Genomic DNA, 27,173 nt, shown 5'->3' on the forward strand with positions numbered 1-27,173 from the left:
AAAAACACTTAGCTGTCGACAGAGTGGTGAAGGAGAGCACCTGGAGGGACCCACGAGGTACCTGTGGTCACTAGGAGTCTGGGAATCATTCCCTGACACTGACACAGTGTTCACCTCCCACCCAACCCCTCAGAGCAAGGCCAACAAGGGCACCGTGGAAGTCCTCCACTCTGGCCAGACATCACACAAGGACCTCTCTGACTCGGATTGTCCACGTGGCCAACTCCATCCCTACCCCCTACCTCCAACCGCCCCCCCCACACACACACACACCCCTGCTCTGGTGCTCCTCCTCCAGGCCTCCAAGAACACCTGGCTTCCCACTTATCAGTCTTAGTCCTCAGAGCGGAACCCAGGCGTCCGGCCCCCCACCCTCTGGGCGGGCATGGAGCCGAGGCTTTAGAGCCTCCCAGCCTGCCTTGTTCCTGTCCCATTGTGTATGGGGCAGGGGCGGGGCAAGGGCCAGCACTAGAGAACCCCCTCCCACCACCCTCTCCCCTTCCTAAGGAAAAGGCCTGGGCTCCACTCACTCAGAGTGCCAGAACTGGGGCGAGGCTGAACATGGGCAACTTGAAGAGTGTGGGCCAGGAGCCCGGGCCCCCTTGTGGCCTGGGGCTGGGCCTGGGCCTGGGGCTATGTGGCAAGCAGGGCCCTGCCTCCCCGACCTCAGAGCCCAGCCGGGCACCGGCCCTGGCGCCCCCACCCTCGCCCCCACCAGCACCAGACCACAGGTAAGGGCCCTGGCGGCCAGAAACAGCGGGCTAAGGGAGGGTGGCAAGCCCTGAGCCTCAGGCTGGAGGGCCAGGTCGCCCACACAAGAGAGCTACCTGTACGGACAGAACAGGACAATCAGGAAGCTCAGATAAGAGGCTGGGATGGGCCAGCAGGGAGCAGGTGGAAGCGGGAGGTAAGGGTGCTGGTTTACCAGTCTGAATGCTGCTCTGCTGCCGTGAGCTATTTGGCTTTGAGCAAGTCGCTTAACCTCTCTGAGCCTTCATTTACATAAGATAAGGATATAACACTAATCATTCCATGGGATTGTTGTAAATTTCTAGCTCCTGCAAGCCTTCAACAAACCCTGATGATCATTTCACAGAAGGGGCTAAAGAGGTAGTTGCAGGAGAGAGAGAAGATCGTCTCAGAAAGGGGAGACAGCTGGTCCAGGAGACTCAGGTCCTTGGTGTAAGAGGCTGAAAAGACAGAGCAAACCTCCTAGTGGCCATCAACCCCAAAACTAACCTGGCATCCTCAGCCGCCAGAGAGACAGGGCAGCTGGAGGCGGAGAGGGGATTGCGGGGGGGGGGGGGGGGGGGGGGGGGGGGGGGGGGGGTTGCCAGGCCAGGCAGGGTGGTGGGGGCTGGAGGCAGCCCTGTAGGGAAGGCTCTGCACAGGCGCCCCGAGGCCCCGAGTCCCTCCCTTCCTCCCCGCCACAGGCCTCAGCCTCTGGGAGGAAGTGATAAGGCCTCCGAGGCTTCCCTTCACACGATGGTTACTGTCAGGAGGGGTGGAAGCAAGCAGGGAGGGAAATCAGGGCTGAGGAATCCCTGCTGCGGCTTCCCTCAGCTCAGCCATGGGCTCCATCCCCCTCAAAGCTGGGTTCATCACAACTCCGGGGGCTGGGACACCCCATGTACAGAAGAGGTGACATGGGCCCCAAGCAGGGATGGGGACCCAGCCTCAGTCAGAGGCTCAGGAGCTCAGTGTGGCTCTCTGTGCAGCCCAGGGCCTGGAGACACAAGAAACAGGCGGGGGCCTGGGTTTTGAAGGGACTGGTTCTGCCCATGAGGCCTCTGGCAGGATTCCTAACTTTTCTGAGCCTTGAGTCCCTCATCTGTACAGGAGTGTGCAAATACTGTCTACCTCCTAAGGTAGCTGTGAGGGCTGACAGAGGAAATATGAGGAAGCATGTGGCAGGCAAGCCAGAAATCACTGGGCTTACTCATGTTGTTGGAGGGGTCTCTGGGGGCACACCTCCCCCTTAACCTCTACCCTGGGTTCTAGCAGCCCCCCACTCACCCGGCCTCCAGATGGGCCCAAGTTCCCTCGTGTGAAGAACTGGGAGGTGGGGAGCATCACCTATGACACCTTGAGTGCCCAGTCACAGCAGGTAAGGCCATGAGCCCTCCCCATCCCATGTCAGGGTCAGGGTGGCTAAGGCCAGGCCGCTCCTGAACTTGTAGAGAGCCAACAGGGAAGAGCCAGGGGACTCTGGTGACTCCTGACCTCCAGACCTTGCCCCAAATCCTGCCACAACCCAGCCCAACTTCACCGTTTCCAGTCTCAGCCCCAGCCCTGATCCCACACCTGCCCAGACTCACCTGCCCTCTGAGCCCCCTCCCATCCTTCCTCTACACCCTGACCTGGTCTTGACCTTTGTGCTCCTGCTCGCTCTGCCTCTGTCCTCCACCCCAACCCAGGATGGGCCCTGCACCCCAAGACGCTGTCTAGGCTCTCTGGTATTTCCACGGAAACTACAGAGCCGGCCCTCCCAGAACCCTGCACCCCCTGAGCAGCTGCTGAGCCAGGCCAGGGACTTCATCAACCAGTACTACAGCTCCATCAAGAGGTGAGGCTGTGCCTTGAGACCGAAAGCCCACCCTTGTCCTTTGACTTGGGCTGGTCCTGGCCAGCCCTTGAAATGATTACCTTCCCTAGGAAGGTTCCCATCCGCTGCCCTGACACCAGCACCTACCAGCATCTCCCCAGTACCCACGCAAAGTCAGGGAACCTCTCCCCCACCCCTCCGATTTGACTTTCTTCTGCTCCCCTCTCCACAACAGGAGTGGCTCCCAGGCCCATGAGCAGAGGCTTCAAGAGGTGGAAGCTGAGGTAGCAGCCACAGGCACCTATCAGCTTCGGGAAAGCGAGCTGGTGTTCGGGGCCAAGCAGGCCTGGCGAAACGCTCCTCGCTGCGTGGGCCGGATCCAGTGGGGGAAGCTGCAGGTGTGGCTGGCTAGCAAGCACTCCAGATGGGGACTGGGGGACAGAAAAGGGACAGGGAGAGTGAGGGTAACTCCTGAGGCTTCGCTGGGGGGTACTAAGCAGCGGGGAGATCCTTGCCCATTCCCTTAGAGATTGGTACCCCTGGGGGCCCTCAGTCCAGTAGCCAACCCTGGTTGTTAAGCCCCGCAGCAATGCCTTGGCTGACTGTGGAGAGAAACACCCAAACATAGGAGTCAGAAAGGACAGCCAGGCAGTGGTTCGGGGTGGGGGTGGGGGGGTATTGTCAGAACAACAGAAGCATTCTTCTAGAAAAGGGCCCTGGCTGCTTCTTCCATGTGGGCCTCACTTGTCCAGCCCAGTCCTCCAGCACCTTGGCCTCACACCCTCCTTCACATTCCCACCACTGAAGAGCCTAAGAGAAGCAAGAGAAGCAAGCTGACCCACTGGGAACTTAATCCATGGCCTTGGCCTCCTTAGCTATAACTGGCCACCAAAGAATTTGGAATAAAGCCACATGCTCAGTAAATCCCAAAGAAGTCTCCAATAAAAGAACGATCCTGTCTGACACTTGCATCCCCTTGAAATTGTTCAAAGCTCTAGCTCAACATTGAACCCATCAGAGCTTCTATATTGGATCCCACTCACTGCTACATTCCTCCCTTGGCCCCAGACCAGCCACTGCCACCCCCCTGCTTCTGTCACTAACATGAGCAGGAAAGGCACCTCCCAGCTCCCTGCTGGTGCCCCCATAGAGCCAAGTCAAGATGGTTTCTCCTAGCCTGAGAATGTCAGGACTCCCTGGACAGCCACCTAATGCAGCCAACACCTTCCCAACACCAGTGTGCTCAAGGAGAGTTTGATGACTGGCTGGGGTCACCTGCTTTTGCTTGAGCACCGTGGGTAATGGGGAGCTCACCACCCACACCCCTAGGTAGCCTTCCAGTCACTCGGTGCCTTTCCCCAATCATCAGTTTGGCAGTGACTGGGTCCCTCCTCTGTATCAGGTATTGAGTCCGCTCCTGCAGGGATGGGGAGATGTCCCAGCAAGGAGATAAGGGACAGACCAGATGTGTGTGGTGCAGGGCAGGAAGCAGTCAGTGTGGGTGCTGATGATCAGGTAGGCTCCCTGAAGGAAAAAGAACCATGACGAGTGACACTGGCAGCCTTTGGAGGGTGCAGACAAGGTGGCTACACCCTCCCCTGCCTCTTTACCTTCTCCTAGAACTGATACTCAAGATCTCTGTGTCTCCCCTCACCCCATCCCCCTGCCTTGGCTGGCTCAGGTGTTTGATGCCCGGGATTGCAGCTCTGCCCAGGAGATGTTCACCTACATCTGCAACCACATCAAGTATGCCACCAACCGGGGCAACCTCCGGTGAGTGCCCCCTACACTGTGCCAGATGGCACCCCTTCCCTAGGTGGCAGTGAAGGCGGGGCTCTGACAGCTGTCGTCCCCATGTCAGCTCGGCCATCACAGTGTTCCCCCAGCGTGCCTCAGGCCGCGGAGACTTTCGAATTTGGAACAGCCAGCTGGTGCGCTATGCGGGCTACAGGCAGCAGGATGGCTCTGTGCGGGGGGACCCAGCCAACGTGGAGATCACTGAGGTGGGCACAGAGGGGCAGGGATGGTGGAGCCTAGCCAATGAGGGCTCTGGGATGTGGCATGAGGGTCCAGTCAAAGAGTGGTTGGTGAAGCAGGGAGGGGGGACTCTGAGATGAAGGAGGGAGAGGCCAATGAAGGGAGTCCCTGAGGAGGACAGGAGGTTGGGCCCCTCAGACCCACCTCTGGCCCTGCTCCCCACAGCTCTGCATCCAGCATGGCTGGACTCCAGGAAACGGCCGCTTTGATGTGCTGCCCCTACTGCTCCAGGCCCCAGATGAACCCCCAGAACTCTTTGCTCTGCCCCCCGAGCTGGTTCTCGAGGTGCCCCTGGAGCACCCCACGTGAGCATGAGAGGGATTGGGTCAGGTGGAGGAGGGGCTGCCCAGGGGTGGCCAGGCAGGCTCCACAGGCAGCCTGATCCCACGCCCGGCCACCCCCAGGCTGGAGTGGTTTGCGGCCCTGGGCCTGCGCTGGTATGCCCTCCCAGCGGTGAGCAACATGCTGCTGGAAATTGGGGGGCTGGAGTTCCCTGCGGCCCCCTTCAGCGGCTGGTACATGAGCACTGAGATTGGCACGCGGAACCTGTGTGACCCTCATCGATACAACATCCTGGAGGTGAGGACCAGTGGGTAGGGAAGGGGATGCGTCCCTCCAGGCTGGAGCCTTTGATTCACAAATAGGTCCCCACACTCAGCAACCTCCTAGAAATTTGGAGGGCTCCTCCTAAATGCAAATTTGGGGCAAATAAGTGTACGTGCAGTTATTTCTTCTGGGATCTATAGTTCTAAGGCTTTCATCAGATCCTCAAGGCAGATGTTGCAAAAACAATGTCATTTTAGAGATGGGAAGTTAAGATCCAGGGCAGAGAAGTAACTGGCTCAGGGGTGCCTTTGCAGCCGAGAACCTGAACCAGCTCCAAACTAAGCAGTCAGGCCTCGCTGTGTCCACCTACCCACCCTCACTCCTTCTACTCATGAGTTTCAGACAAAGCTGCTCTCCATCCACTCCCCCACAACCTTGTCCCTACAATGCCATGTACCCCTGCTCCCAGGATGTGGCTGTCTGCATGGACTTGGATACCAGGACCACCTCATCCCTGTGGAAAGACAAGGCAGCAGTGGAAATCAACTTGGCTGTGCTGCACAGTTACCAGGTACATAGGCCCAGGCTGGCCAGGAAGGAAAGGACCAGAGCGCTTAGAAATGGGGGCGGGAGTTGGAGACAGCTGGCAGTAGTATCGTGGTCCGTGGGGCACACTGGGCCTGCAGTTCTGGGGACACAGCACATACTATTCCAAGTGCTGCAATATGGGGGTGCAGTGTGTTGGGAGCCCTGCTGATGAAGGCATGCTTGAGAATGCAGGCCCCCAGGGTATAGTGGGTATTGCAGTCTGTGGGACCCGCTGGATTCTGGAAACATTAACACCAGGGCTGAAGGCCTTCTGGGCATTGTCATTTGAGGAAACTAGTGCCTGCTGAGAACTTGGCTGGAGTTTAGGATGTTTTGCTTCAGGAGCCTGGAGTTGCTACTGCTAAACTTTGGGCACACCATGCGTGCTGCAGCCAGTGGTGACAGCACCGTGGGGAACACAGCATGTGTTCAGTTTGGGGAGACCCAGGGCACAGTGGTAATTAGGGTAACAGCAGTGTGAGTCTGTAGGCTGTCTAAGCCCCTGCCTCCCCAATCCCAGCTGGCCAAAGTGACCATCGTGGACCACCATGCTGCCACAGCCTCCTTCATGAAGCACCTGGAGAACGAGCAGAAGGCCAGGGGGGGTTGCCCTGCTGACTGGGCCTGGATCGTGCCCCCCATCTCTGGCAGCCTCACCCCTGTTTTCCATCAGGAGATGGTCAACTATGTCCTGTCCCCGGCCTTCCGCTATCAGGTGCCTACTCGCTGGCTCTTACCCACTGTGGCCAGCTCTAACTAAGCAGCACCCAGGGGCCTCCAAACTGTTGTTTGACTTATCTCCTCCTCCTCCACTCCCCCATCACTGCCCTGCAGACAGACCCGTGGAAGGGGAGTGCATCCAAGGGTGCCGGCGTCACCAGGAAGAAAACCTTTAAGGAAGTGGCCAAGTAGGTGCCCTAGAAGTGCTGCCCCTAGGGTTGCTGCCCACACATAGGGGACCAGTTCTAACAACAGGAAGGTCCACCCCACACCCACACCCACCACTCTGTGTCCCAAGACCTTACTTGGACCATGCACCTGGGGAGGCTGTGGCTCTGTATGCCTGGGACCACCCCTCACCTTGCCCTTGCCTGCAGTGCGGTGAAGATCTCTGCCTCACTCATGGGCACTGTGATGGCAAAGCGAGTGAAGGCGACAATCCTCTATGGCTCCGAGACTGGCCGGGCCCAGAGCTATGCACAGCAGCTGGGGAGACTCTTCCGGAAGGCTTTCGACCCCCGGGTAGGGCTAAGTCCAGAGGGCTGGGGACCTGGGAAGGGGGAGAGGGCCCATCTGTATCTTCAGAGGTGCCCTGGAGGACAGAAGAGGGTCACAAGTCAGAGCCCAGAAGGAAGCCCAGCATCCAAATGGATTCAGGGATTGATTCTGGGCCTGAGTCAGGGTCTGAGTTGTGCCCTGCCAGGCAGGACTGAGTAGATGTGCTAGAGCAGTAGGGGCCAAGTCCCTGGGACATCAGTCTTCTCCTCATCCACAGGTCCTGTGCATGGATGAGTATGACGTGGTGTCCCTTGAGCATGAGACGCTGGTGTTGGTGGTGACCAGCACATTTGGGAATGGTGATCCCCCAGAGAATGGAGAGGTGAGACCTAGTAGGAAAGAAGCCCCTGGAAATGAGGGGAGACTCAAAATGGGGTGGCTGGGCAGGGACCCCATCCCTGCAGTGGCGAGTGGAGCCTTGAGAGTCCCCCAAAATGCGAGTGTGGACAATCCACTGGAACCCGAGAGCCTGCACAAGCCATACTCCAGCACCCCAACACACACACCTGCTTCAGCATGTCCCCAGATCATTTCTATTACCCGTGCAAGTGTTTAATATGTGGAAGGCACTTGTTGGTTGGCCCACGAGGTCAGACTGCTCTCAAGCACTGACAGGTTAGAAAAACAGCAACACTCCACTTACTACTCAATTTTGACTTTCTTTCCTTCGTTCCTTAAGAAAGAGCACCTCTCAGATGTCAACAGAGATTAGGCAACTTCACTTTCTGCACAAATCTTTAAAGACACAAACGAGAGCACCACCACTGAGCCCTTTATTATTAGCCACGGTCTTTCCAGCTTCTCTGTCCCTGGCTGCCCTGGCTATGTTCATTCCTAGTGTCCTTGGCTGTTTCAGCTTCTAGGTGATAAGTGCCTCCTGAGCACTAGGTACCTCCTCCAGGATCCCAAAGCAGAATTCTGATGCCAGCTGCCCCCCAGCCATGCTGCCATGTCAGCCCTCATTCTGATCTGCTTTGTAAAGAATAATAGAGCCACGTACTTTTTGGTGTAAAAGTGGTATTTACACCCCCGTGACCCACCACCTACATAGTCCCCTTGTGCCCCCAGCCAGCTCCTTCCCTGTCCATCCCTATGTAAGGCCACCAGCCTTCTGACTTCTGTCAGCCAGGTTAGTTTTGCGTGCTCCAGGGTATCATAGAGAGGGGAGCACACAGTAAGGCCTCGGCCCGCTTCTGAGGCTCATCTCACTGTGAGTAGTGATTCAGTACCTAACTCCTTTCTACTGCCGAGCAGCGTTCACCTTGTGAACGCACCGTGTGTTTCTCTGTTCTCCTGCTGACGGGTGCTTGGGCTGTTTCCAGGGTTTGGCTATTTTGAATAAAGCTGTTATGAACATTCTTGGGCAAGGCTTTTGTGGGCTCATGTTTTCATTTCTCTTAAATAAATACCTGGGAGTAGAACTGCTGGGTCATCGGGTAGATGTATGTTTAACTTAAAAAAAAACAAAAAAACAAAAAACTGCCCAACAGCCAAATGGATTGAACTGCACCTCTAAGTTCTGTGCATTTCAACGTCTGTAAACTTCACCTCCGTTTTTGACACTAGAGCAAACCTAGAAATGTGACCCACAGAAATGGGGTATATTCGCTAAAGACCATGAACAAGAATGTTTACAGCAGCATTGGCCATAATAGCCCCAGACTGGAAACAATTGCGAGAACTACCCACAGCCAACTGGATAAATACATTGTGGTCTATTCAAATTCTATACAGCGATGAGGCTGAAAGGATCACAATCACAGGACATAGATGAATCTGAAAACATAACATAGAGGGAAAGAAGCCCAAACAACAGAATTGGACCGTAGGGCTCACTTTGTATTAAGCTCAGTAATAGGCAAAAGGAATCTGTGGTGTTTGAATCAGGAAAGAAGTCACCATCACTGGGGGTGGGGAGGTGGGGGGTGGTAACTGGGAGGGGTCCAAAGGTGAATTCTAGGATTCTAGCGATGTTTCCTGAGAGGATGCTGATGGCACAAGCATGCTCAGCTGGTGAAAATCTAGAAAAAACTGTACGTTTATGATACATGGGCTTTTCTGAATGTATTATGCTTCAATGAAAGGTTCAAAAAATAAAATAAGTAGTACACACTAATGGTGAACCTAAAGACCCACCACCCAAATGCACCTACAGCTAACACTGAGGTGTTCCAGGCTTGCTGCGTTTGGGGTTTTGCTATGCGAAGGTGTTCCACATAGCTCTTAGCTATTTTCATGCCAGCACATGATGCAGCTCAGCCTCCTAGAAGATGCTGGTGCTACTAGCAATGGAAGCAATGTAGGGAGACTGAGGACTGTTTTCCACCTCCATCAAGTTGGCTGAAGCATTAAGGACTGGCCACATCCAGTGTTGGAAGGAGTGAGCAAAGAATACTCCTCTACCGGTTGCTGCATTGCAGGGATTGCTGCATTGCAGGCCGGTCTGACCACCCACCTTATTCAGCCTTTAAATCCTGACTCAGCAACTCCCCTTGGAAAGACTACCCTAAAAAACACAAAAGAGGAGGTGGGTGTGTATAGATACAAGCATTTGGGCATTGGTCACAGATAGCCCAGATGTCCTGAGTCAGACGGAAGTCTCCTGCCTGTGGTCCATGCAAATGTGGGAACACTATACAGTCACTCAAAGAATGAGGTCAGTCTTGGTGTGTTGACCTGGAAGGAGGTCCATGATAGGTTGTGGAGAAAAAGCAGGTGTGGTGGGTAAGTATGTGTATGTGGCCCCATTTTCACTTTTTGAAAAAACTAAAAAACAAAACAAAACTATAAATACAAATACATATGCAACTACAACAAAACAGAGCTACGAGGTTAAACTCCTGTCAATAGGGCACATGCCTTGGGGGCTAGGACTGGAGGGGAGGTAAGGGTAGATTTTCACTTTTATTACTTTATAGTTCTGCAATGTTTTTGAAAAGCCAATATCAGTTTTAAATTTTTCAAAACAAATCAAAATTAGAACTTACAAAAAATAAGGATCAGCCCAGCACAGTTTTAAATTTGTGTGGTTTGAAATAAAACAAAACTGGGACACCCAGGTGGCTCAGCGGTTGAGTGTCTGCCTTCGGCTCAGGGCATGATCCTGGGATCCAGGATTGCATCCCACATAAGGCTCCTTGTGGGGAGCCTGCTTCTGTCTCTGCCTCTCTCTCTCTGTATCTCTCATGAATAAATAACAAAATCTTAAAAAAAAAAAAAAAAAAGAACTAAAACAAAACTAACCATGATACTAACACCTCCCCTCTAGAGTTTTGCGGCAGCCCTGATGGAGATGTCGGGTCCCTACAACAGCTCCCCTCGGCCAGAACAGCACAAGTGAGTGGTGGTGGGAGCCTGGGGGGAGGTGAGAGGGAAGACAGTGAGGTGTTTGGAGACACTGAGGAATGGAGGGCTGAAATGTTGTCCCTGCACGTCTCCAACAAGCCGGATGGACCCCCATCACAGCTTGGGATGCCCTCCTTCCTTGGGACCTGGCCACTCGCAGTCCCCAGGACTGAGGGCTGGCTGGTCCTGAGGTCCCCTTTTGAGAGGGGAGGGGAGGCAAAGCAGGGCCTGAAGGCACAGAGATCTCTGGGAGACAAAGCTAAGCTCAAGGGCAGAGTCTTTCCTATCCCAGATGTGGAGACACCGAAACTGTCCCCAGGCTGTGGCTGGGCTTGCGTCATGACCCCAGTTCTCTGAAACAGCACTGTCTTTGTCTTCTCTTGCCAGGAGTTACAAAATCCGCTTCAACAGTGTCTCCTGCTCAGACCCACTGGTGTCCTCCTGGAGGCGGAAGAGAAAGGAGTCCAGTAACACAGACAGTGCTGGGGCACTGGGTACCCTCAGGTGTGGGGATCTGCAGTGAAGGGAGGCAAGGGAGCGAGGGCAAGCTGCCTGGGCATCCGTGGGGCTGGGATAGGTTGGGGCTCTAGTGACAGCTCCCTGAACCCCAGGTTCTGTGTGTTCGGGCTGGGCTCCCGGGCATACCCCCACTTTTGTGCCTTTGCTCGTGCGGTGGACACACGGCTGGAAGAGCTGGGTGGGGAGCGGCTGCTGCAGCTGGGCCAAGGAGATGAGCTGTGTGGCCAGGAGGAGGCCTTCCGAGGCTGGGCCCAGGCCGCCTTCCAGGTGAGCCCCTAGGCCTGTTCCAACATGTGACCCAGGCTTCCCCTCCCACCCCAATTCTAGCTCCCTCCTGACTGCATCCCTCCCCCTTGAGATGCACAATAATGAGGCTGGAGGTCTTGCTGTCCTCATTCTGTTTGGTTCTCTGATCCCTTCCTGTTCCTTCCAAAATCTGTCCTCATTTCGCCACTGTGCAGCCAGCCCTCATGGCTCAGTCCTGAGCAGTGGATAATAGAGCCCTAACAACATGGGAGGGGACTGGCCCAGGCAGAAGAGAGCAGACAGGGCCCCAGCCCACAGAGTTTTGGTCAGACACAGACAGGGCACCAGAGTGGACGCATAGAAGGAGAGCATGCAGGGCAGGCAGGATAGAGGGGGGTGGATAGGCCCAGGAGAAAGCTGGACAGATGGGCAGCCCTGGTGGCGCAGGTTAGCCCCGGTTAGCGCCACCTGCAGCCCAGGATGTGATCCTGGAGACCCTGGATCGAGTCCCACATCAGGCTCTCTGCATGGTGCCTGCTTCTCTCTCTGCCCGTGTCTCTGCCTCTCTCTCTCTCTCTCTCTCTCTGTGTGTCTCTATGAATGAATAAATAAAGTCTAGAAAGAAAGAAAGAAAGAAAGAAAGAAGAAAAGAAAAGAAAAGAAAAGAAAAGAAAAGAAAAGAAAAGAAAAGAAAAGAAAAGAAAGCTGGACAGAGGTGAGGGCTGCAGCTGAAGCCAGCACAGAACCTACAGGAAGTCAGTAGCCACATAGGCCCAGGGTGACGCCTGGACAGATGGTGTCCTGGCTCAGGGAAGTGCAAGGAGGGGTGTGGGTCCCAGGGCTGTGACTCTCTCAGCCTGGGCTTCCTCCAGAGGCAGCTCTGCCTGGCCTAGGGATTATGTCTGGAGGTGAGCAGGGATCATGCCTCTTCCAGTCCTGACATTCTTTCAGGGCAGTGCTGGTTCATCCAGGGGTCCCAGGCTTGAGCTTATTAGCAGGTCTGGACTGATGGAGAAGGAGGAGGACATGCAGGGAGTGGGGGGCTGGACGGGTGCTGGCACAGGTGGAGGATTTGTTGGGGTGGAGAAAGTCAAGCTGGACAAATAGATAGGCTCAGATTGGGAGGAGAAGGGGAATGGGAAACACAACAAAAGAATCCAAGATGAAAGGAAGTGACTGGAAGTTAGGAGTGGGACAGGAAAAGAAAGGGGCACAATGTGAAGTTTTTGAGATACTGCTTTAAAGACACAGGGTCAATGAGAGGAACATCCAACTAGAAGCAGGAAGACGCTGAACTAACTGGGGTGGTAGCAGTAGGGGTAGGAAGGAAGGGAGGGGGCCAAGGAAGGAAGGAAGAGATATAAGACTTTACTTACACACACAAAAGAAAGATTAACAGGGCTGGTGATATCGCTTGGGAGAAGAGGGAGCAACCAATCCTGGATGAGCCCTGGAATTTAAGCCCGGGATGGACAAGCAGGTTGCAGGACTCCTATGGGAGCAGAAACAGATCCTCACTCTCCCAGGGGTCCTGCCCCAGGGGGCCCTCTAGCCCAAGTGAGCCATGCAGGAAGGACAGCAGCCAGAAACCCCTCCCACAGCCTCCTGAATCAGCATTGTAGGGTTTTACATAAAGCATCTCATTTCATCCTCACTGGAACCCAATGAGGCAGAAAGATGGGTAAGTGAGGCACGTGCAATATAAGTACAGGAGTCAGAATTTGAATGCAGCTCTGAACACATAGCCGCATTCACTGAGTGCTACTGTGTGCCTGGCACTGTGCCCCCTCAAAAAACAACACTCACCAGATTAAGGAACCAGGGGGTGTGACACAAGTCAATATGCACAAAGTGATAGCTAGTGCAGTGGCCAAGCCACAAAATGGGCTGAAGAACAGGCATCGTCTGCCTCAGCCACGAGGGCTGCCGAGACCACAGGCTCAGCCTTAGAAGGGTGCCTCCCACTCCCAGGCCCCTGAGCTCCCACAGTCCCAGGAATGGAAGGTGGCAACTGGGGACCCCACAGCCCAGATCAACCTCCTGCCTCAGCCTCCTTGGGCTCTTCACTGCTCTAGCCCTCGCCAGTGGGCCCTCACTACCTTGCCCCTCAGGCCTCCTGTGAGACCTTCTGCGTGGGAGAGGATGCCAAGGCTGCCGCCCGGGACATATTCAGCCCCAAACGGACCTGGAAACGCCAGAGGTACCGGCTGAGCGCCCAGGCTGAGGGCCTCCAGCTGCTGCCAGGTGAGGCTCTGGCCTCCCCCTGACCCAGCTAGCCCTCTGGGCTCCCAGAGTCCCAGGGCTAACTGTCAGGAGCCGGGCCGGGTTTCTGGCTCAGTCTCAGTCTCCCCCGCAGGACTGATCCATGTGCACAGGAGGAAGATGGTCCAGGCTACTGTCCTCGCAGTGGAAAACCTGCAAAGCAGCAAGTCCACGTGAGGAGGACCCCTTCCCCGCAACACACATCTGTCCTAGCCTCTCCTTCCCCCTGTTTCAGCACCCTCCTTCCCACACCCTCCTTACCCTCCTCTAACTGCCCCAACTTCTCACCCCCAGCCGGGCCACAATCCTGGTGCGCCTGGACACTGGAAGCCAGGAGGCGCTGCAGTACCAGCCAGGGGACCACATTGGCATCTGCCCGCCCAACCGGCCTGGCCTTGTGGAGGCGCTGCTGAGCCGGGTGGAGGATCCACCGCCACCAGGAGAGCCAGTGGCAGTGGAGCAGCTGGAGAAGGGCAGCCCCGGTAAGGCGGAGATCTGGGGCACTAATGACAGCCTACTCCATTCCCCCTGGCCTCAGGGTCCCCCTGAGTTGAGGACCTGGTAAGAGGGCTGCCACCTCCACTCACAGCCGTAATGCCTGTGCTCAGAGCCGGCTGTGCTCCCTCCCTTTGAGCTGGCCTTGTTGCTGGATGTTCCACAGAGTGTGGCTCCTTCCTCAGTACCTACCCCCATTCCCTAAAAGGCTGCCCCCTCCTTCTGGGCTCCTCCCAAAGTCTCCTCCTGACAGCCTAGCCTGCTCTATAGCTCGCATCTGGTCTACCTCCTGCCCCACCAGTGCCTGGGGTTAAAAAAAGTTGGGTGGGGGAGAAGCAGAGCCCAGACCAACCCAAACCAACCAGAAGCCCCCAAACACACACAACACATCCACCACCACTGTTTAAGGGCAAGGTCTCCAATAAAACACAAAGTGTGGTCAGTCCTGATGTATCCATCCCCCAAGCAATAACCACCTCAGACAATGCAGTTCCCTCTGGCCCCTTCCTCAGATCTCCCCTGTACACCATCACCAGGTGGCCCACCCCCCAGCTGGGTTCGGGACCCTCGCCTGCCCCCATGCACACTGCGCCAGGCTCTCACCTTCTTCCTGGACATCACTTCCCCGCCCAGCCCTCAACTCCTTCGACTGCTCAGCACCCTGGCTGAAGAGTCCAGTGAACAGCAGGAGCTTGAGAGCCTCAGCCAGGTGCGGGGGCCGTCCGTCCTAGTGGGCAGCAGGAGCTAAAGAACCTCAGACAGGTACAGGGCAGCCCCAGGGGCAGTGAGGGCTTGAGAGCCTCAGCTAAGTTCAGGGCAGCCCCAGTGGGCAGTGGGGGCTCGAGAGCCTCAGCCAGGTGCAGGGCAGCCACAGCAGGCAGCAGGAGCTCGAGGTAAGATGAGCCGGGGGTTGGGGGGGAGGTCAGGGGGGGTTTCTCTGGCTAGCACATCCTGGGGTTTAAGACCCAGCTCAGGAGTCACTAATTCATGTCTGAAGAGGGAGAAGCCCTAGGAGGCTCGGCTCAGGAGGAAGGTCAGCAGGCAGGGTTGGGAGCCCATTGCACCTTGCTTCCGCCAGGACCCCCGGCGCTATGAGGAATGGAAGTGGTTCCGCTGCCCCACACTGCTGGAGGTACTGGAACAGTTCCCATCGGTGGCACTGCCCGCCCCCCTGCTCCTCACCCAGCTGCCCCTGCTCCAGCCCCGGTACTACTCGGTCAGCTCAGCACCCAGTGCCCACCCAGGAGAGATCCACCTCACAGTAGCTGTGCTGGCATACAGGACACAGGGTGAGGTCATGGAGGGCCAGGGTCAGGGCCAGACAGTGACCCTGGTTCAGGCCCCTCACTGGCACCCTCTTGTCCCCAACCCCCAGATGGACTGGGCCCCCTTCATTATGGAGTCTGCTCCACATGGCTAAGCCAACTTAAGGCCGGAGATCCTGTACCCTGCTTCATCAGGGGGTGAGTACTTCAGGGGATGGAGGTGGCATAGAGAGTGTGTGTCCAAGCAGGGGTGGGCAAAGTGCCACACGGATGACCAGGGACAGATGGAAGAATAGGCAGGTGGCTGCACAGGGTGAGGGTGAAAGCTTTGGTGAGGGGTATGAGCGGGGCGGGGGGGGGGGGGGGGCACTTAACACGTATCAAGAATGGCATATCTGATTAAGCTACTTTAGAACTTTGACTAAGCTTTGGGCATTTCATTAATTGGACTTCGGGTCCTGTCCCAAGCTTCCACTCCCAGAGACAGGGCTAGGATTCGACCAGCAGGCCCTGCTGCTTTTAGGTATACTATGTGCCTTGCTACAGCCTTGGAGTCAATCTGATACTCAGAGGCACGGCACTTGGGAACTGTGCCCTGCCCAAGGACAAGTCCCCACTTAGTCCAGGGAGAACTAGTTAGGTTACCACAGTATCACTGAGGACTCAAACAAAGGAAAAAATCATAGGATACCCTTCCCTCATGCTGTGTTCAGAAGCCTGGCCCCATCCAGCAGCCAGGACTCAAAGCCTCAGGGTGGACTTCAAAGAGTTCCCAGGATGGGCACCAGTTAGGTCCAGTAACCCAAACCCATCTGGGAGGCTAAATCACAAACTGTACCAATCTACTGAATACAAACCAAATACCCAATATTAAGGCTAGGATTTAAAATAAACATTCAATGAACTCATTATGGACCAAAGCTGTCCTTCCCCTTCCTGTATTTTATAAATCCCCTCAACTGAGATAGAACATTCTTTACTTCAAATCAAGTTATATTTCTTTTGACCCAACCTCCAGAAACACAGGTCCACAGAGTTTCTGCCTGCAAGTAGAGTTCTTTTAATAAACACACCATGCCCACTCTGAGCTAGACTGTATGGTGAACACCTGACAGCCCACTGACCAGCGGTAGTTGAGTTCTCCCCCCACCCCTCAGTCAGACTTGGTAAGAGCGTGGGAGCTGGGAAAGCACAGGGCCCTGACTGAGCGTTTCTCCAACAGGGCTCCCTCCTTCCGGCTGCCACCTGATCCCAGTCTGCCTTGCATCTTAGTGGGTCCTGGTACGGGTATTGCCCCCTTTCGGGGTTTCTGGCAGGAGCGGCTGCACGACATTGACAGCAAAGGTGAGACTGGGGACCAAGGGAATGACTGGAAGGCAGGGGGGAGTCACACAATCTACGGGAAATGGAATGGGGCTAGAAGACAGAAAGCAGGCAGGAAAGAGGTCCACAGAGGTGAAAAGAAGCTTATTAGACCAACTGAAAGGCAGGGCCCCTTTGGTTTGGCTTCCTGGGGCCAGATCCAAAGTAGCTGTTGGACTGGATTAAGGATAAGGGAGGGGGTCAAGGGGAACTGGAAGTCTGGAGAGGATGGGGCTAAGACAGATATGCCCAGGGACGAGTGCCCAAGGAAGCTACAGGACGTTGGGGTTGGACATGGAGTGTGCAAGGCAGCTGGTAAGTCAAAAGAAGGGCTGTGACTGAAGGAAGGCAGATAGTGTGGAAGCTGAGGGTGTGGAAGACTATGGGGTTGAAGCAGGGACCGGGCTTGCTGGGAGTCCTGGAACTTCCCTGTTAGACGGTGCCAAGGGCCTGGAATTCTAAGTCAGAAGCCCCACGTTTCTCGAGCAAGTCACCACTGGTCATTCCACCCGAGGAGCCACCACCTCTTGCAAGCTGCTTTTCTATGAGCGTCTTCTCTGTAAATCGGGGTCAGGCAAGGTCTCTGGGAGAGCATCGTGCACTCTCCTGGAGGCTAGACAGCCGAGAGTGGTTCCCGCTCTAAAGTCATGGGCGGCCAGCCAGGGCGAGGTTAGCCAGAGGGAGATGTGGCTATGGCTGCGGCCCGGGGAGGGGGCTCTTCCAAGCCGCAGTGCTGCCTGCAGGGCTGCAGCCCGCCCCCATGACTCTGGTGTTCGGCTGCCGATGCTCCCAGCTCGACCACCTTTACCGCGACGAGGTGCAGGATGCCCAGCAGCGCGGAGTTTTTGGGCGCGTCCTCACCGCCTTCTCGCGGGAGCCCGACAGCCCTAAGGTGAGACACCCTGAGGGCGCGGGAGTAACCTGAAACCGGGCTCCCGGGAAGGGCCGCGGGGCGCTCCAGAGGGGCGCGTAGGCCCACGTCCAGCCCAGCCCGGTGCAGGGCGCACCCCCGCCCCGCCCCTCAGGTCCCACCCCGCGGCACCCAGGCAGCCCCTCCCGCGTCGGGGCGCGGTCTCCCTCACCTTCACCCTAGCCCCGCCCCGCGTCTGGCTCCTCCCCTCTCCACCCCAACACCGAGCACGGGGGGCGCCGCCCAGCGGGAGAACTGTTCGCACGCAGGGCCGGACTCTCCCCCTGAGAGCCCCCCCGCCCCCGCCAACGCCTAGGGCACGCCCCTAACCCCGGCTTCCCTCAGACGTACGTGCAGGACATCCTGCGGACGGAGCTGGCTGCTGAGGTGCACCGCGTGCTGTGCCTCGAGCGGGGCCACATGTTTGTGTGCGGCGACGTCACCATGGCAACCAGCGTCCTGCAGACGGTGCAGCGAATCCTGGCGACGGAGGGCGACATGGAGCTGGACGAGGCCGGCGACGTCATCGGCGTGCTGCGGGTGCGAGGGGCGGGGCCGTGCGGGGGCGGGGCCCACTCGCCTGCGGCTCCCGCCCGCTCTGATCCGCTGCACGCTTTCCCCGCAGGATCAGCAACGCTATCACGAGGACATTTTCGGGCTCACACTGCGCACCCAGGAGGTGACAAGCCGCATACGCACCCAGAGCTTCTCCTTGCAGGAGCGGCATCTGCGGGGCGCGGTGCCCTGGGCGTTGGACCCGCCCGGCCCAGACACCGCCGGCCCCTGAGAGCGCTCGTTTTCCATCCCAGTTCCAAGAGAGGGGCCGTCAGTCCACTCTGGCTCTGCCCCTCTCCTGCGGGCGTTACCAGCCACTTGTCCCCTCCCGAGGTGCCTTCCCGTCTCTGTCCAGAGTCTGCCCTAAGTCGCCTTCTTCCCAGGAATGAGTGAAATGTCCTTCCTCGCCCCAGGTCCCGACGCCCCCTGGAGCAGGGGTATTCCAGGGCCTACTGTCACCCCTTTTGTGTTCCTTAGGTGAATTTTAGATTCCCTTTACCTCTCAGCAGTGTCTTATCTCGAAACCTAATCTCTAAATCGTTCCAAGTATTTATTATTGAAGATTCACCATAAGAGACTGGACCAGATGTTATGAGAGCTACTAAGATGCCTAACCCAGCCCCATCGATTAAAACTACAGAACAACAAGCTTTGTCTTTTAATTCGTGCAGATGATGGTCATGGTAATTCTTTTTTTTTTTTTTTTTTTTTGGTCATGGTAATTCTGAAGGGAGTCCTACCCTACATACTCCACTCTGACCCAGTGCTCTAGAAATGTGGTTTCCAGCCAAGCACAGACAGTTCTGTGTTGCTTCCTCGCTCTTGATTGAGAAGCAGGTACATCCCTCAGCTGTCAGGAGTGGGAATGCCAGAGACTAAGGTCACGGTGATGTGCAACACAGCCATGAGCAACTTCTACTGCGTGTTTCAGACAGGATGAGGAGCCACACCCACTTCCTCAGACGTCACAGCACTGCCAAACTCCAAAAACATCAGCCCTCTGTAGTCTTTCCACTTACAAGTTCCCGTGGCCCCCTTCCACAAGTCCCATGGGACCCTAAAGGTCAGGCCAGCTTGAAGAGCCCACTGCCATTCAGGTCCCCTCCCTCATTGTTTCCCTTACATATAGCTAGACCTCTGCCTTGGCCCTGTCCTCTGCCCTGAGGACACCTGGGGATTGCTTCCCTGGCAATCAACAGCAAGAACAGCTGGTTGGGGTGGTGTCCCCTTAGCCTTCCAGATGGGGATCATCTCTAAGACTTGTTTCCAGATCTTTTGGCATCGCCTCTCCTACCCTTTCTGTGCTCTCTGGGGTGAGCTCATCACTGACCTCCCCCAAGTCCTGCCCAACTAAAGGGTCCTTAGGCCTCCGGTCTGTGGGGGTCTCTAAAGAGGGCTCGGCGTCATGTCCTTCCACTCCACCTTGTCCGATCTCCTATAGCTGGAGAAGCCAGGAAACCTGGAGGAGGAGAAGATTCTTGGCAAGCATTCCATGGGTTTAGTTTCCAAAGATGACCTCCCCATCACCCTGAATTCCCACCACTGCCCTCATCCCTCCAGGTCTGGCTCCATCCAATTTTCTATTCATTCTTCAGCTTCCCCCTACCCGCTTCCGTTAGACATTACTGACCCTGAGGAGCCCTCTCAGTCAGTTCCAGGGGCCTGGCCAGGCTCCTTCTGGGTGTCTGTGGTCTCCTGAAACCTTCCAGGGAGCAAATTCTCAGTCCTCTGGGTTCTCCACTGCTGTCTGGGGCTGGAGGCAGGACTGGAGCCTGGTGAGAAAAGCCATCAGCTGGCCAGCGCAGTGATGCCCACTCTCCACCCAGAGTCTGTACCCCGTATGCCCTGACCACCTCACCATCACTTGACCAGGATGGCTTCTCCTCATCTGGTGAGAGTGTCTGGGAGGGGCTGGACCAGGGTCTGGACAGGGAAGAGGCTGAAGCCTCGCCCCACAGTTCCTGCTGTTGCTGTTGATGGAGCTGAATGGAAAAAAGAGGAATGATGGGCTCCCTCATGCCCCACAGTGTAAAACCCAGTCCCTGGACTGGGTGCCAAGGCTTTTCGGACCTCCTCTTCCAGTTCCTGTGGAGTATTTCCTTATACTCTATGCCCCCTCCCGTCTCCATTTCATTCAGCTACTTTCTCCCCACATTTCTCTTTCTGGCATCCCTCTGCTCACCTGGTGCAGGTAAATGGCATGAAGACTCATCTCAGCAGAAGCAAGCTCTGGAAGCTGGGCCAGCTTCTGGCCCCCAGTGCCCCCTGGAGACACACAGCTGGAACGGAGAGCACAGTACACCAAAGATGTGCCCCTCCCCCTTGCACCCCACAGAGAGGGCCAGACTCATCTCCCCTTCCCAGGGACCACCGGGGCTCCTGTATATTCCTCCCAGAGGACCAGTCCCCCTAATCCTGCTGCCCTGCCTCTCAGCCCCTCCACCCCTCACCTGGGGTCCTGGGCAAGGCGGGAAATGGAGGCCAGGAGGCTGGCTGTGGCAGCAGCTGGGCAGGGGGCTGTGGGGCTCAGGTCCCGTGGGGGCAGGAGGGGCTGCGCCAAGAGGTTGGCCAAGAAGGCCTCGGGCTGGGAACAAGAGAAGATGGTGTCAGGAAAGAGGACAGAAGGGGAGGGAGAAGGTCCAGGAAAGGCCTGAGAACAAGCTGGACCAGGGAGCAGGTCAATAGGAACAGTGAGAAGGACAGGAGGATGGGGGGGCGGGGGAGAAGGGCAGGCCAGGCTGCAACTTACCAGAGGTGAGGAAGAATCGCTGAGCACCCCAGGGGTGGGGGGGCTACGAACAGAGGTGGCACCCCAGGCCGCTGCATCTTGTTGTACCCTGCCCCGAAGTTGCCCCAGGAACTTGGAGCTGTGCCCTGGGGGGCGCCATTGTGGATGTACCAGGGAGAACCTCATCAAGGAGAGCTCAGTCTTTCCATCCTCTGCGCGCTGAGACTGGGAGGCCTCTGTCTGTCCTGCTGAGAGCCACTGCGAATGGGAACAGTCTTTCAGATGCTGTAGGCACTGCTTTTGCAGCTTTAGTGGGAACCTTGTGGGGGTAGGCAGGACAGAACCCTGGCCCGGTTTTCCAGGTCAAAGCACAGAGGCTGTGATGGGGACTTGCTCAAGATCACCCAAAAATACAGCAGCAAAGCAGGACCCGGGTCTCGAGCCAGCACTAGGGCAGGGCGGGGGCTTAATGTTTTGCCAAGTTGTGCACACGGGAGCCCAGGGCTGGCCTGACCGCCTTCCTCCAACTTCTGACCAGCTCAGATCTCCGCCTCTCTGGCAGTCTTTCCTCCCACTTGTTGGAGTTACAATGTGCCGGGACCTGTTAGGGCTCTACACACACCATCTTCTGTAATCCTCACAGCTGCGCTTTGGCTACAGTTAGTGTCCTCATCTGACAGATAAGGACTCTAAACTGTGGGGAAGTGAAGTGATTGGTTCAGGGTCATAGGTGGCAAGCAATGGAGCTTGGGGTGGAAGTCAGCTCTGCTTTGAGCGAGGCAAGTAAAGCCCTACCCAAGCACAAAACCCGCAAAGCCAGGGACAGGCTCTAACCTGAGGGTGGCCGTGGCGCTTCACATCCATGAGGGCAAAGGAACAGATGTCCCCAACGCCAGCCACATCCACAGTGAAGTGATGAAAAAAGTCAATGATCTCCAGGGAACGCGGGCAGAACCAGAAAAGCAGAAACAGCGGAGTGAGGAGGGGAGACAGGAGCTCCTCCAGGAGGGAGACCTGGGGAGGCAAGGAGAGGCGGAGAAGGGGTTCTTGAAGCCCCCCCCCTCCCCCCCGCACTCGCCACCAGGACCTCAAGGTCCCCAGGGACGTTCGCGGGTGCCGCAAACCTCTAAGCCCATCACTTGCGGGCCCCCGGGATGACCAGCCCCAAGCCGAGCCCCCGTTTGTCCCAAGCCTTCTCCCGGGCGCCTGGGGTCGGGTATCCCCGCAGCCCCCCTTCGGGCCGGACCCTCACCGCCCGGTACTGCAACAGCCGCGCCATCTGCCGGTAAGCGCTGGCCCTGCCGGCAGGGCCGGGCTCCTCGGGGAGGTAGTGCATGTGCGCCAAAGCCGCCTGCAGCAGTAACTGCGGGGAACGACCCCCGCCCTGCTCTTCCGGAATGAAAGACCTGGAGGGCAGGGTGAGGGTGGAGAAGGGGCCTGCGGTTAGGAGGGGAGGGCGGATGGGCTGCAGGGCGCGGGAGAGGAGGTCGCTGAACGGCGGGAGGGGAAGGGATACGCGGGAGCCCGGCCCCAGGTCAGAGGAACGGCCCTCTCCCCCTCCTCTCCGGGCAGCTCCCCAGCACCTGGCCACGGTGGCCGTGACCCCGAGCGCGGTCATGGCGGTGAGCACGTGCTCCACAGCCAGCACATCCTCGTCGTAGACGGTGAGCACCAGCAGCGCGGCGAAGAGCGCGCCGGCGAAGAAGACGAGCTGGCGGGCCAGCAGCGCGAGCAGGGGCGCGGGGGGCGCGGCGGCGCGCAGGAAGGCGGCGGCCGGGCGGTAGGCGCGGGCCAGGCGCGCCCGCAGCTCGTGCGGCAGCTCGTTGAAGTGGCGCAGCTGCAGGTGGGCCAGGCGGGACCAGCGGCGCGCCCCCAGCGCCCCCGGCTCGCGCCGCAGCAGCTCGGCGTGGCTGTAGAAGGCGTGCAGCACCTGCCAGGCCAGCACCAGCGGGCTCAGCGCCAGGTTCATGGCGGCCAGCAGCAGCACCGTGCGCCGCCAGCGCGCCGCCAGGGCGCCCCGCTGGTCGCTGCGCTTGTAGGCGTCGGGCAGCTCCCAGCCCCCGCGGAAGAGCGAGAAGGGCCCGCGGAAGAGAAGCAGGTCGACGTTGAGCGCCAGGCCGTGGCTGAGGAAAGCTGCGCTGCCTCCCCAGGGCAGCGCGCAGCGGGCCGGCAGCAGGCCCTTGTTGGCCAGCGCCACCTTGTAGTTAGTGTAGCGCAGGATGCGGTGGTGGACGTCGAGCTCGGTGAGCGGCCGCGGCTGCACGCACAATCCCCCGCTCTTCTGCAGCGCCAGCAGGCGGGACTGCACCTCGGCCCAGGGCACCGAGCTGAGCTCCTCCTGTGGAGAGGGCACTGGTGAGCGCAGCGCGCTGGACTCCTCGACAGCGCGGTGATGCCCAAACTCACCTTGACCAGAGCTGCGGCCTTCATTTGCCCTGTCCCCACCTCGGCCTGCCGGTGTCCTGCAGGGCTTGAAACCTGCCACCTTTCCCTTTCTGCCCTCTCTTGCCCTCCGCTGACCCTGTCACTAACAATCAAGCTACTTCTTATTTCCTTTCATCCTCTTCTCAATTGCGATCCTCAATCCTCCTGCCCCTGCCTCTGCTTAGGCCATGAGTCATGTGCTTCCCGGTGACACTTCATTTCACTTCTTCAGGTATCTGATTTCTGCTCCTGAAGAGCAGATTTCCTGTACCCTCCCCTTCCTCCCCAAAGGTCTTCACAGAGGGCACAGGACTGCCGCAGGGAATGCGCACTCTCTCACCTTCCTGGTCCCTAGGGTGTCAGCCAACACAGGACCCAAAGCCTCCTTGTCTCAGCATGCTTTGGGACCCCTCCCTCCACCCCCCCTCCTGCTCCATCACCAGATCAACCTGCCTAAGACACTGGCTGTGTCTGGGGGGGATGTCAGATCTCACTGGGGTCTCATCTGCAAACCTCAGTTTCACCCAGCTGCCCCAGTCGGGCTTAGTCAAGTCCCTCCAGGCCAGCCTCTCCAGTCCATCCCAGGTTCTCCCCTTCCCCTGGAAGGAATAGGGGAGGAGGAGAAAGAAGGGAGGAGGAGGAAGAGAAAGAGAAGGGTCAGCAGCCTCCCGGAGGAGCAGTGGTCTCACTCCTGCACTCTCCCACCTGGGCTCCCAGGACCCTCTCCATCCTCCCTGCGCTCCGCCTGCACTCCCCTACCCAAGGGGGCTTTCTGAAGCCTCTGCCCTTGGCTGTGCAGGAGAGCTGTGTGGAAGCTTCCACACTTCTGAGGGGAGCAAGGGAAGCCAAGCCGGCTGCAGAAAGTAGCCTTTGAGTTGGGCCTATAAGAACGAACTTGGGAACAAAGCAAGAAGGAGCACAGACAGGATGGGGAGGAAAGAAAGGGCAAAGCATGAAGGGGGGGGGGGCGGGCAGGGAAGGACACACACAGTGGCTTTACTGTAATAGGGAGTGAGGCCAGAGAGGGTGGTGGGATCACCCGGTGGGGCCTGACCACTCACTTGTAGGCTGGCAGGTCTGTCTCCTCTCCTCACTGCCGTCCACTTCCTGCCTTCCCATCTCCTATCTTTCCCAGCCCCACCCAAATTCCTCCTGTCCTGTAAAGCCAGAGGGTCACCCTTCCTCTAAATACCTACTGTTTTGACCACAAGCATGTGACAATAAATCATCTTCTATAATCGAACTAAATCAACAAAATTCCTTGAGGGTCAGGACCATGGTTTTCTAAGTGGTGGCACCCCACTTCCTAACATTACTCAGAGCCTGGCCAGGTATCAATGAGGCCTTCTGCCTGCATTCCACTGGGTCCTTCTGTCTGCACAGCTCCCACTCCTCTATCCTTTGTCCCTCCCCACCCCCCAACACAGCGCCCATCCACAGCCAGGCCCACCCAGCTCACCGGGGGGATGTGCAGGGCCTCCCTGTAAAACACCTGGATGTCCCAGTAGCTGAAGAGGTTGCAAACTGAGCGAAGCAGCTGTAACAGCCAGAAGGCTGCAGCCAGGATCAGCAGGAAGACCAGCAAGGGGCTGGAACGGATCCTGTGTGTGGATGGGACAGAGAGCATCGAGAAAGTGGGGGCCCCAATAGAAAGAAAGACCAGACTTGGGGAGAGATGGAAAAGTCAGAGAGAGGGGGACCCCGCTGAACCAGCGGCTCTCAGACTATTCACCCCGGGAGTCCTTGAGCCCTCACAAGTGTCTGTGAGGCCCACACTTTTTTCAGGTAACACTAAGGCTTCCTGCTGTTTTCATGCTCATTCTCTCATGAGCAGACAGACAATGGACTTTTCTAGAGGCTAGAATGTGTGTGTGACATCACATCAGCAGCCAATGGAATGTATGCTTCTGCATTCTTAGGTTTTAAAGTTATTCTCAGCTTTAATCTCTAAGAAGGTAGACATAGATAGATAGAGATAATTCTCATAAACAAAAGCTCTTGGGTGTTCCTGATCAAGTTTAAGTGAATTAAAGGTGTCCTGAGACCAAAAGCTTGGAGAACTGATGATTCAGACCAAGGGTACAAATGGACAGGGTGGGTGGGTTCTTGTCTGCTCATGTCCCCCACTCCTTCCCCTCAACTGGCTATCACTCACCGCTGGGCACACTGGGAGGAGGATAGTATGGCATCTGCCAAGGTTACTTTGCTGTGGAGCAACCCAGGTCTCGTCCGGTTGTTTGGTTGTTTGGCAAAGAGGATGTTGTAATCCACACACCGAAGGAGGAAGGTTGTGAAGGTAACAATGAAGACGAATTGTCTAGGAGACAGGGAGTGTAGTGATCAGCCTCCAGTCAGTCCTGGGTGTCCTCCCCAACCTGCTGAGCCCTGGGCTGCTGTCAGGGTGGGGAGTGGCTATGCTGGTGGACTAGAGGCAGCAGGCACTACTGAGGAAGCAAGATGACAGGGTCTGGGGCTTGGGACAAGCATCTCACCCCAACTGGAAGACATCCTCCAGCAGGATGCAGGCAAAGCCATTCCTCTGGTGGTAGCTATAGATGTGACAGCGTGTCAAGAAATAAGCCTGAGGCATGATGTGCCTTTCTTGAGGACACCTCTCCCTCTCCCTCATTCCCCCAGACCCACTGCACCCTCAGAGCCTCCCTGCCAAGAACAGCACCAGCCCCAAAGGGTCCCCCCATGCCACTGCTGCCAGGCCAAGCACAAAGGATATCTTGGTGAAGAAGCTGTCCAGGTTCTGGATGTGGTGCCAGGAGCCTGGGTACAGAGAGGAGACTCTTGGGACTTGGCTGTCACCTGAATGACCAGTTCACACCCTCAGGAGCCACCCCCCGCCCCCAGCCTCCCTCAATGCACTGCCCTCACAGCCCCATACCCATACTCACCTCGAAGCCCTTCAGGCACATGGAGCAGGGGCTGCTGTTCCTCCCCATGGAGGGGTGAATCTTGGGACCCCTCAGGGTCACAGTCTTCCAGGCGCTCATAATCCTGCTCAGGGATCAGAGGGCCTATCCGCAGCCCAGGAGGGTCCTGGGGGCATCGGCGTGTGGGAGGGGGAGTCACTGAGGCCAGGGGTGGGGTGGATTGGGAGCCCCAAGAGGGGGGGGCAGAGATGGGTGTCGTCACAGGCTGTGCCTGTGTTGTCCGGGTGGGGAGGGCGCTGTGGCAAGGGTGAGAGGTCCCCGGGGCCTGCATCGCTGGGCAGGGTGGTCCCAGGGCCAGAGGGGAAGGGGAGCTTCTTGTGTGGGGGGCAGGGGACAGAGAGAAGATGGAAATCCTCCCTCTGCCAAGCCCCCGACAAGGAGGAGGAGGAAGAGGAGGCAGGGATATGGGGAGGAGAGGCACGGAACCTGGCCCCAGGTCTCCCCACCGCCCTGGCCGCCCTCTGCTCCCCCCCCAGCCCACTCGCCTCACCATCAGGCAGTAGCTTCTCTGGAAATGCTTGGAAGGATGGGAGCTGCTGCTTCCACAGAACTCTGGGGTGCTAAGCAGAGACTTCAACAAGAATGGTGACAACAACAACAACGTGGTGACTCAGTCAGGGCAGGCATCAGGCGTCCCAGCTCTCAGTCACCTGTCTGACCACTCACACCCCTTCCAGGGGAATCTGTGGCCAAACCTCTTCAAGGTCAAGCCTCTTTCCCCAGGAGGGGCAGGGGCTGAGGAACACACAGACCAGAGACACCTATTGTCCCATCCTCAGACCTTGAGTAGGTTTAAAGGGGGAGGCCAGAGAGTAGCAGTCAAAATAACAAAACAAAAAGAAACTCCTACCAAAGGATTATAAGACTATGATGTTAAATCTTTGATTACTTAAAATCTTGTCTCCCCTCCCCTTACACACACACACACACACACACACACACACACATGCATGCACCAGTGATCAACAGAAACATGCTTTAAGACCAAAAGCAAAAAAGAGGAAAAAGAAAAGAATGGGCTGGTGTTCTGTTTGCCTGATGGTGCTAAGGAAAGAGGGCGACTTCCCGCCTTTGAGGGCAGGTTGGAGGAAATCTGAAGAAGGGAAGGCAGTGGAGAAAGGAGAGG

General features: G+C 57.1%; 2 protein-coding genes and 1 long non-coding RNA gene across 3 annotated transcripts; 1 reads left to right on the plus strand and 2 right to left on the minus strand.

Annotated features, from left to right (window-relative positions):
* Positions 1–321: 321 nt before the first annotated feature.
* NOS3 (nitric oxide synthase 3) lies at positions 322–18,438 on the plus strand. The gene is made up of 26 exons (NM_001003158.2): positions 322–731; positions 2,002–2,107; positions 2,418–2,566; positions 2,781–2,943; positions 4,227–4,318; positions 4,407–4,548; positions 4,748–4,887; positions 4,987–5,161; positions 5,598–5,699; positions 6,237–6,431; positions 6,551–6,624; positions 6,814–6,958; positions 7,212–7,316; positions 10,263–10,330; positions 10,727–10,843; positions 10,951–11,125; positions 13,216–13,348; positions 13,461–13,539; positions 13,661–13,848; positions 14,398–14,570; positions 14,940–15,150; positions 15,237–15,324; positions 16,349–16,470; positions 17,232–17,380; positions 17,744–17,938; positions 18,024–18,438. The coding sequence occupies exons 1-26, from the start codon at positions 562–564 to the stop codon at positions 18,183–18,185; spliced, it is 3,618 nt and encodes a 1,205-aa protein (NP_001003158.2). The 5' UTR covers positions 322–561; the 3' UTR covers positions 18,186–18,438.
* Positions 10,148–17,960, minus strand: LOC119877096. Its single transcript, XR_005371336.1, has 3 exons — positions 17,750–17,960; positions 12,481–12,596; positions 10,148–10,780 (listed from the first exon to the last, which is right to left on the minus strand). It is a non-coding gene; the product is annotated as an uncharacterized LOC119877096 (long non-coding RNA).
* A 181-nt stretch (positions 18,439–18,619) lies between the features above and the next one.
* On the minus strand, positions 18,620–26,555 carry ATG9B (autophagy related 9B). Its single transcript, XM_038559716.1, has 14 exons — positions 26,009–26,555; positions 25,837–25,880; positions 25,598–25,662; positions 25,261–25,422; positions 24,565–24,706; positions 22,265–23,019; positions 21,934–22,087; positions 21,516–21,695; positions 20,703–20,939; positions 20,404–20,537; positions 20,136–20,232; positions 19,812–19,935; positions 19,584–19,725; positions 18,620–19,412 (listed from the first exon to the last, which is right to left on the minus strand). The coding sequence occupies exons 1-13, from the start codon at positions 26,538–26,540 to the stop codon at positions 19,598–19,600; spliced, it is 2,754 nt and encodes a 917-aa protein (XP_038415644.1). The 5' UTR covers positions 26,541–26,555; the 3' UTR covers positions 18,620–19,412; positions 19,584–19,597.
* Positions 26,556–27,173: the final 618 nt, after the last annotated feature.

The sequence above is a fragment of the Canis lupus genome, chromosome 16 (genome assembly GCF_011100685.1).
Source record: "Canis lupus familiaris isolate Mischka breed German Shepherd chromosome 16, alternate assembly UU_Cfam_GSD_1.0, whole genome shotgun sequence".
NCBI classification, from domain to species: Eukaryota; Metazoa; Chordata; class Mammalia; order Carnivora; family Canidae; genus Canis; species Canis lupus.